Raw genomic sequence first — 9,890 nt, 5'->3', positions numbered from 1 at the left:
AAGATGAACACTCTGGGTGGCTCTCAAACACTCTCCTCGATCCTTGATGCTCAGTCCTCCAGGCTCGTTCCAACTGATCTATAACTAACACTGGATAGACTATCCCATTGTTGCCGCCCCATCATTCTTCATCTAGATCAGTGAGGACGAGGACCGAGGAAGGAAGGGAGGACGTATAAAAGACCAAATGAGAGGCACCCACTGACAGAGAGGTGCACTGCTTAGCCTGCTAGCCAAAGCCCAAAGCGGCTTAAATGACTGGTCAGACCTTTTTTACTTGGCAAAACTTCAAATCAATGCTTTTTGATACTAATTTCAAATACTATTTGATACTTTTATCTTAAGCCTTATGCAGCTCTTCAGGTTGCTGCAGATGTTCTGGAGCCAGTTCTGTTAAAATGAATTCCAGTCATTTTCTAGCCTATAGTGAGACAGTTGAAGTGGAGCAAGTGAATTACATTGCTCTATCTTGGTCAGTAATTAAGGATCTTTACTATACTGACCGCTGCAAAAATATAATGACCGTAGGTTATGACCTATCAATCACGTCATCCATATCACTTTGTGGTTCGTTCTATCGCAATGGAACCTCAATAAAAGCGAAAGTAAGCAAGTAATACGTTTCTAAGCTACATCTGAAACTATCAAGTTCTATGTGTGGCCATCTACTTGTTTTCTCAGCAGATGCATGAAATGGTATCCGCTTCAGGTTACGTTTCACTCTGCACGTACATCTACTGTACAGCAGATTACACATGAACAGGTGTGTGTGTGTGTGTGTGTGTGTGTGTGTGTGTGTGTGTGTGTGTGTGTGTGTGTGTGTGTGTGTGTGTGTGTGTGTGTGTGTGTGTGTGTGTGTGTGTGTGTGTGTGTGTGTGTGTGTGTGTGTGTGTGTGTGTGTGTGTGTGTGTGTGTGTGTGTGTGTGTGTGTGTGTGTGTGTGTGTGTGTGTGTGTGTGTGTGCGTGTTTATAATCACTCATGGTTACACATCTGCAGCGTAAATCCTGCACATTGCATATATGGATCCTATAGTATGCCAGCTAGAACTACAAGATGAACACACGCACACGCACACACACACACACACACGAAAGTATCAGTAATCAGTTCATTTCGCTCTGCATGCAAGTCTGCAGCAGATCGCACAGAAGTGAATGTTTGTGTGTGATATGTTGATGTAATGCAAATTCTGTTAAATGCACACTGAAGACACGGAGCCCATAGTACACACATACACACACACACACGCACACACTTTTCCAGAAAGTATCAATCCTGCGAAACAATGGCACACTTTGCTAACTTCACTCAAAACTATGTATTTGTCGGGGTGTGTTCAACCACTAAATACGTCTGTGTGTGTATGTGTACACACACACACACAAACACACATAGAGAGAGAGAGAGCTAGTTTGGTAGCTTAAAGAGCTGGCCCCACAGGCAATTGAGGAAGAAGTGTTTCAGAGAAGCCAGCGGTTTGGCTGAGTGTGTGTGTGTGTGTGTGTGTGTGTGAGTGTGTGCGGGCCTTCACAGCTGTGTCAATTGCACCGCCGCACTTTTGTGGGGTGTGTGTGTGTGAGAGAGAGAGAGCGAGAGAATTTGTCACCAGCTTTTCTTCCCTGAAATGTGCGAAGCAGTTCCACTTTTGCAGACATAGTTATCACACACACACACACACACACACACACACACACACACACACACACACACACACACAGACACAATCACCACCACCAGTGCCAACCTCACTCACACCCATACAGTACACCCCAGCCCCGGTTAACCTCACTCACATTCAAATAAGCTTCTCATAAGCTTTACATCTCAAAAGTAGGAAGTAGAGGTTTCAAAACGACACAGCTGTATTTGGAGCATCAGCGCCGAACTCCCTGACCCTCGGAGAGAGAGCGAGAACAGGGGGGGGGGGGGGGGGGAACCGAGAGGAGCGGAGCACGTTTGTTGGCTTGGTCTCAAGTTCTGGTTCTTGGGGTCACCGTCCCGGTCCCTCCCTCTGTCCCTTGCTCCCTGCTGCAGGTCCTGGGAGACGTGTGTGCATAAATGAAAGACAACACGCTTATGTTTCCTCCCCTCCTCTTGGTCATGCACCAGAGGTGCTGGGGCCATGGGCTGGGAGGTTGATTCAATAAGTGGGTGTTGAACCTCTTTCTCTCTCCCTCCCTCCTCTTTCCTCCCTTCCTCGGTCTTTCTCCCTTCTCTCTCTCTCTCTATCCCTCCATTTTCCCCTCTTGCTCTCTCCCTCTCTCCTCTCTCCCCCCCTCTCGTTCTCTCTCTCTCTCTCTCTCTCTCTCTCTCTCTCTCTCTCTCTCTCTCTCTCTCTCTCTCTCTCTCTCTCTCTCTCTCAGAGCTCCCGTGCTGGTGGCCTTAGCCTTAATTGAGACTGGGATGAAGTACGAGGATGCTGTCCAGTTCATAAGGCAGTAAGTATCTCTTGACGAGCAGCTATCCGTTTCAGTTCATAAGGCACGAAGTCGCTCTGACTTGCAGCTATCAGTTTCAGCTCATAAGGCACTAAGTATCTCTGACTAGTACCTGAAACTATCAGTTCGTAGTGTCTTCGACGAGTAGCTAAGATTATCAGTTCATAAGGTCATAAATATCTCCAACAGTTCTTAAGGCGGTACGCATTTCAGAATAGTTGCTACAAGTCTATCAGTTCGTAAGACTGTCTGCCACGTTCAGAGGACTGTTAGGAGCTCTCTATCCTTTTCTCATGCAAGTGTCTGGTAGTAGGGATGCACCGATCCGATATTTGGATCGGATATCGGCCCCGATATGAACAAAATAGCTGGATCGGGGATCGGAAAAAATGAGCCGATCCATGGGCCGATCCGAATTTAATATAGTCTCAAAAAAAGGCTGAGCCATGACGCGCAACCAGCCATTAGCGCCGTTGTAGCAGCAGCTCACTGCTGCAGGTTAGAGTGTGCCACCTCACTGTGTGCTCTGAGTGTCTAAATTCATGGATGGGATAAATAGGCTATACCAAATTTATGTCATAGGATCAAAAGAATATCTATACTAACCACCATTTGTCATAGATTAATTACGATCTTCATGCGTTTTGTTGCATTTAATGTGTAACAGTCAAAATAGGCTACTCAAACTAAACACATTGTCATTTTCATCTCATCTGTATAAACTGTTCTTGGTATAAAGACATGCAAATGTTCAAATTGGCTGTTAAAAACGTATAATTTATTAGATAAAACGTACAACTTCTACCGTTTACCACCATTCAAACTCCGTGTGAACTAATTAGTTTATCGTGGGGAAACTGCGGGACCGTACCACTATGAGTAATAGAGGGGTTTCGCGGGTGACACCATTTTGGCAGGGGTGTTTCAATGTATGTCACTAATAATGGATTTTTATCTGCAAAATTGATTTTTGTTAGATTTATTATTTAGTAATAACTGTGAACTTGAATTTGAATGCTGTTCCAAGTTGCTGCTGGTGTACAACTGTTTATTTTTAATACTAGTAATATAATCAATAATGATGATAATGATAATAATAATGATAATAATAATAATAATAATACATTAGGCTACCTTTATATCTAAGTGTTATTTTGTTAGATTTTTTAAGGAAAGTAATGTTTAGTTAGGGAAAGAATGAAGAATGAAGTCAAGCCTGATGCCTTTAGTCTTTTCTACATGGTGAAGTATACAGTTTATTAATTAACAATGGTATCGGATCGGTATCGGATATCGACCGATACGCAGAGCCCAGGCATCGGTATCGGTATCGGGACTGAAAAAGTCGGATCGGTGCATCCCTATCTGGTAGTCCAGTTTGTAAAACTGGAATGGCATATTGTAGTGTAATTTGTAAGACAAGTAGTTTTGTTGGTGCAGATCACAAAAGAACAGGTTTTAAGTTCAATGACTTTCTTGCTGATAATAGTGTTATGCTGCCACCATGGTAACTAGGGGAACAGAAGGTCTGTCTTTCATTTAACGACTGTAGTTTTACAAGAACGCAATTGAAATGCAGCCCAGGGTTGTCTACTGTATATGTACAGATGACTCTTTCCATCACACATACAAAAGATGTCCAGCATTTTTCCTCTAACCTCTTTCCCCTCTCTGTTTCTTTCTCTCTCCCTCTCTTCTCTTCCTCTCTCTCTCTCTCTCTCTCTCTCTCTCTCTCTCTCTCTCTCTCTCTCTCTCTCTCTCTCTCTCTCTCTCTCTCTCTCTCTCTCTCTCTCTCTCTCTCTCTCTCTCTCTCTTCCTCTCTCCTAACTAGGAAGAGACGTGGAGCCTTCAACTCCAAGCAGCTTCTTTACCTCGAGAAGTACAGGCCCAAGATGCGCCTGCGCTTCAAGGACTCCAACGGCCACAACTGCTGCATCCAGTAGACCCCCAGGGAGAGCAGCGTCCTCCTTACCTTTTTTTTAGCAAGAAGATGATGACGACGACCAAGAAGAAGAAGAAGAAAAACCAAACTCGAACCGACACAAAAAAATAGAGAAAAAGAAAAAGTAAATATTTGCTATGTAGGGACAGCAGCCGTGCGGGGGGGGCAGAGGTCAGAAAAGCGTTAATGTTGTGGTGATTGTGTTTGTCTTGATACTGGACAGCGATGAGCGGTTAACAGAAGGCAGGACTGTGTGCAGGACACAGGCCTGTAGAACACACCAGCTGTATGATTTTCAGAGCTAGAGGTCAAAGCACACCGATTAGGCCCACCTCCTGGTTACCTGTGTACCAATCACGGGCTTAGAATCTCACTTCCTGTTGGCCTGTGAGCCAATCACAGGCTAAAATCCCTCCTGATCTTTTTTTTTTCTCTCCTCTATACCCCCACGACCCACCCACACTCCCCTGATGTAATCATGGGATAGCCTTTTTTTATTTTTTGTTTTTTATTCTACATGAAAAATGTTGTTTAAATGAACCAGTGGTAATAGAGATTTATACATGTGAAATTGTAATGATATTAATGATTTGTATTAATAACATTATTGGTATGATTATTCATGGGCCAGACTTATGTACTTTTTAAATTTTGTTTTGAAGCCTCCCTACACAAACCCAAGTTGTTTTGGTCAAGGTGACTGTAGGATGGGCACGGGTGTTATTGCACAAAAAAAACAAACTGAACAGGTTCCATTCAAATGCAGTAACTTTCATTCTCTCTCGCTCTCTCTCCTCTCTCTCTCTCTCTCTCTCTCTCCCTCTCCCTCCTTCCCTCTCTCCCCCTCTTTTGGGAACTTCCCTCTGTAATGTTGGGGGTTTTCAGATGGGCTTGACGTATGTCCTCTGTATTTATTCTGTTTAATTAATCTCTGCCTGGAGTTGGGTAGGGGCCAGAGATCCTTCACACTCAACACACACACACACACACACACACACACACACACTGACTTGTCTGTTATCACTTCTTTTAAACAACCATGTTTTCAGTTTTGTTTTCTGAATCTCTGGGCAGTGCAATATTCAGTCCAGCTTAAAGAAGGCAGGCCTCACCCCTGGGACCGTCCTACACACACACACACACACACACAGACTTACACACAGGGACTTACACGCACACACAGACACACACACCAATGAAAATCGCACAGGAGGAGGCTTGGTTGGTTATAGGTACTTGCTCACTTATCATGGCTGCTCACTCCTGTTTTAAAAAGGTAATCGTCAACTTACACACACACACACACACACTCACACACACACACACACACACTCACTGTGACCCTACTGTTCAGCCCACAGTCACTGAAGGAAGGTTGCGGCAGCCGTGCCGTGTGTAAGGGTGATCAGCTCAAGGTTTCTTTTTTAGCATTTCCTCTGAACCTTTACCCCCTTACTTTGTCTTGGTTTTAAAATAAATGAATAAAAATCAATATAAACTGTTCAAGCGTGAGTCTGTTATTCTGTAAATCTATGGCTGACTCTTTCCCTCTCTCTCTGTCTGTGTCTGTGTCAGTTAGCTGAAGTATGTTGAAGCCTATAGGCTATGGAGATATATTACAGTGGTATAGTTTAGTTAGCTGTCGAGGGTAATGGTATACTGTGATGTTAGCTGTTGTGGGTATACTGTGATCAACTTCACATGTTAATATGTATCCTTGCCTATTTTAAGTGGATATAAAATGGTGATTCTTTGGTGGATATTTAAGTGGGTATTCCTGTGTGTATTATCATGTAGCCTAGGCCACACTGAGATATGAAGTGTGTTTACAGTATCAGATGCAGAATTGTAGCCCCACCAGTCCTACAAGAAAATATGTAGGCCTAACCCAGTAACCCGTGCAGAGCCCTTTAATCTTTTCGTCAGTGTACAGTAGTTTAAGTGATTCCCCGAACTGAATACAAAACTTCCAGTGTCTAAAACATTGATCTTGGTCGCCCTCTACTGTGCTTTATTCCACAATGCAGCCACTCACTTCACTTTTCTACTGGCAATATTGTTAGTAAGTTGTAACGTTATTCAATGGAAAGTAAAATGCCAAAGCAGCTTGTACCGAGATAACTCGATTAAGCAGTTAGCCTGTGTTGGCCAGCCCAACCCTTTTTGTAGCCTACATATTCTGACACACCACGCGGAGGCTTTGGGTTAATGCGGAATTCACTCGCCCATGTCTGTTCCGGTTGGATCAGCTTCAGTATCGCCCATGTGTGTGTGGCGGCTCCCGAGAGAAATCGTGCCTCCCAGAGATGAGTCAGGCACACGTGGAGCAGCCACTCGTGAGAATGAGTCATCTATTGTGAAATATGTCTCACCAAAGACACCACCCGCCCCGTCCCGTCCCGTTACTCGAACGGACGGACAGACGGACCAACGGAAGGTAAGCGGGGCGGGTTTGACGACAGAATCGTTGGCGAGGACGAGAAGATCCATGAATCTAGCGAAGCTGGTTTTGAAATGCAGCATAGCCTAATGGTTGGAGACAGAACAACAGTTAGCTAGGACATTCATGGTGAAAACAGACGTATGAAAATGCCATTTGTGAAAGCATAATCCAATGGCTACATTGTGTTCTCGCGAAGGTCTAATATCTCCCCTCAAATATTTTAGAAAGTACGACCTACCTCATATAGGAACATCACTGATGTTCCTATATGAGGTAGCCTAGGTCGTTTATTATGAGCGACACAGATTCCAAAAAAACGGAAGACGGGGGTTACAAACCCCTTTGCCTCCGACAGGTGTGTGCGTCTGTTACACTTGTCAGTCCCTGACTGTCATTTTGACCAGACGAGCTGATAAGAACCACTAGGAGTACCACTACGCCACCTGCTGTCTGCAAAGGGAATAACTTGAACATGATATTTGGCGTCTTGAAGGGCTTAGCCTACTCTATTCTTTCCATTTTACAGATAGGTTAGCCTAGAGACGAACTTGTAATAAAATATTCCTTCCTACCTTCCCTACAGACTTTGTTTGTTCTTAGCCCATTCTATTAGGAGTGTGATCATCATGATGACTCATACAGCAGGTCTGCAGCCTAAATATCTGTAAAATGTCAGGACTTCACTGTTTTGTCTTTCAAATGCAGAAATCCATGTGAATTTATATTGGATAATTTCTTTGTCTGAACAGAGAGTTGAATTGAATGATTGAAGGGAGAAAACTGTCAGTCTGCTCCCAGAGATAGCTTCCCAGAACAGCAGCCTAATGATTTCTGGTTTATTATGCAGCCTGACAGTCAGAGATGTTCAATCCAACACAGAGCGCTCATCAGCTGTCATAACAGCATCAAATGATGCTGGTAAAGTATTGGCACTCTTGTTATATGGGAGATTCTGCCAGGTAAAAGCAGTTCCAATACAATCATTATTGTAAAACACCTCATTCTGTCAAACAGTCATGTTTGTGATTGCTTCACTCAGTGACAGATACAAGATTACATGGACCCATCAGGCCATTCATTATCCTGTCTGTTGCTTATGTTAATTTCAATTTAATTTCACTTCTAGAGCTCTAAAACATTACACATGTCTCATGGTGCTTTACAGAGTGTTACACATTCAGAGAGAGCCCATGAGTAACAGGGGCGAGGAAAAACTCCCTAGAATTGGAGTAATACAGAGCAATCCTTCAATTTCCAGTCATAGAAAAGGACAAACATGGTTATTTAACAATATAATGTGCAAAAATGTGGTGATGACTATATCTTGGCTTCAGTGTTGTGTTGTCTTGTGTTTGGGTTTCAGTGACCTCTCCCTGGCTGGAGCTGTCCCCGGAAATGTCCCTGGTTTTCACTGTGACGGACAGACCTGAAATTAGAATCAAAAAAAGAAAGAAAGAAACCACTGACCAAATGTATAGTTCAGGCAGGACCACTTTGTCTCTAAGATAGCATTATACTATTGCGTGATGTTCATTTTGGCGGCTCTGTTCTGGGGGCTCCCTGCCCTTCTATTTTCAATGGAAAGCCCAAGGCAGGGAGACCAGCAATAAACCCCCCATGGGGTACAGAACAGAACAAACATCAATGACAAGACATTGATAAGTCAGAGTGAGGTGGTTAAGGGGAGGAGGTGGGTGGCAAAATTGCAGAAAAAGCCACTGGCAGCAATTGGTAAAGGTAGTTTAAATAAGCACTCTGAATGATCTCCGCCAATTAAAGCAAGGCCTGGCCAATCAGCTGGAAATCAGCTGAGCTGTTAGATTGACAGTCAGCTGGGCCATCCAGGGAAGCGAGACTCCGTGACCGCCTTAACTAACGCTGTGCTCCATTTGCGGACACTACACACAGGCTCAAGCCAGCCAGAGCAAGCACTCAGCTTAGACCTCAGAGATGTTCTGGAATGGCCATTTAGAATGCCCATAATTATTTCGGATGTTTGGATTGGTGGAATAGCAGCACGGTAGAATATTTGCCCTTTTGTGAGAGAGAGCTACAGGCTTCTTTCATCCGTCCATTCAATTCCTTCAGCCACTTCGCTGTGACGAGTGCGAGTACTAGTTCAAGACATTTCATAGGTGAACCAAAGACGTTCTTGTAAGTGTTATTGTCTGTCAAGTGGAACTCACCCTTGTGTGTCAATTTTATTGACTGCTGGAAGGCCTTTGATAGCTTGTACAGAATATCACTCTGAAGTGCTAAAGATATGGGCCCATATTCACAAAGAATTTTAAGGCTAAAACTACAGTAGCTCCTACTTGGCGAATTTAGGAGAAACTCTTAAACATAATGGACGTGTCCCTCATTTCTCCAATAGACCTCTGAAGTTTGCCTACAAATAGACTGCCATCTTTGCCCAAATAAGGCTAAGATAGTTGGGGACAGTTGGAGACACTTGCCCAAGACCGGGATGCCTGTAGAATCCTTGTCGGCAGACCCAGGAGGGGTAATAGGCATAAGTAAGTAAGTAAGCAATTTGCGTGTTAAATATGTTATATGTTAAATGGTAAATAGCTATTGTTATACTATAACGATAAAAGTGTCCTCACTGACCAATGATAAGGAAAGTCTGTCTCTCTTGTTCTCAAAATTGCTCTGAAAGTGATTCCAATGTTGTTGTTCTTCATGTCATTATAGTTTATGCTAGAGAGATACTTTTTACTGTAATCGTTCTTGGTGTTCATTAGTTGCACTAGAATGGTCCATACCCGGTATAGCTATGCTATAATGTCATCAAAATGAGTTTGGAGGGAGGGAGGGAGGGAGGGAGGGAGGGAGAGCGAGAGGGAGAGAGAGAGAGAGCTCGAGTGCACATTCAAAAAAGGCTAGAGAGAGAGATAATGACTTATTTAAATATTTATGTGTAATATTTTAGAAAATTTGCAATATAAAAAAAAATATTGACTAAATGTATACTGTATCAGCTGTGGAAGTTCTGTGGGGATTAGTTTAGTGTTATCCCTACACTTCCATACAGGGTGATAAAACCTACTACCAAAGCAATGCTAT

At 43.4% G+C, this 9,890-nt stretch overlaps 1 protein-coding gene across 1 annotated transcript in view; it reads left to right on the top strand.

The window, feature by feature from the left end:
* Nucleotides 1-5,882, top strand: part of ptp4a2b (protein tyrosine phosphatase 4A2b) — a 31,323-nt gene extending 25,441 nt beyond the window's left edge. The window contains exons 6-7 of the mRNA XM_062528884.1: nt 2,365-2,439; nt 4,271-5,882. Coding sequence (XP_062384868.1) covers nt 2,365-2,439; nt 4,271-4,382 — 187 coding nt within the window. The 3' untranslated portion in view covers nt 4,383-5,882. The remainder of the gene's footprint in view (nt 1-2,364; nt 2,440-4,270) is intronic.
* Nucleotides 5,883-9,890: the final 4,008 nt, after the last annotated feature.

The sequence above is a fragment of the Sardina pilchardus genome, chromosome 24 (assembly GCF_963854185.1).
Source record: "Sardina pilchardus chromosome 24, fSarPil1.1, whole genome shotgun sequence".
NCBI classification, from domain to species: Eukaryota; Metazoa; Chordata; class Actinopteri; order Clupeiformes; family Clupeidae; genus Sardina; species Sardina pilchardus.
The sequence above is the reverse complement of the archived record's forward strand: the minus strand, read 5'-3'. Positions and strand labels throughout refer to the sequence as shown.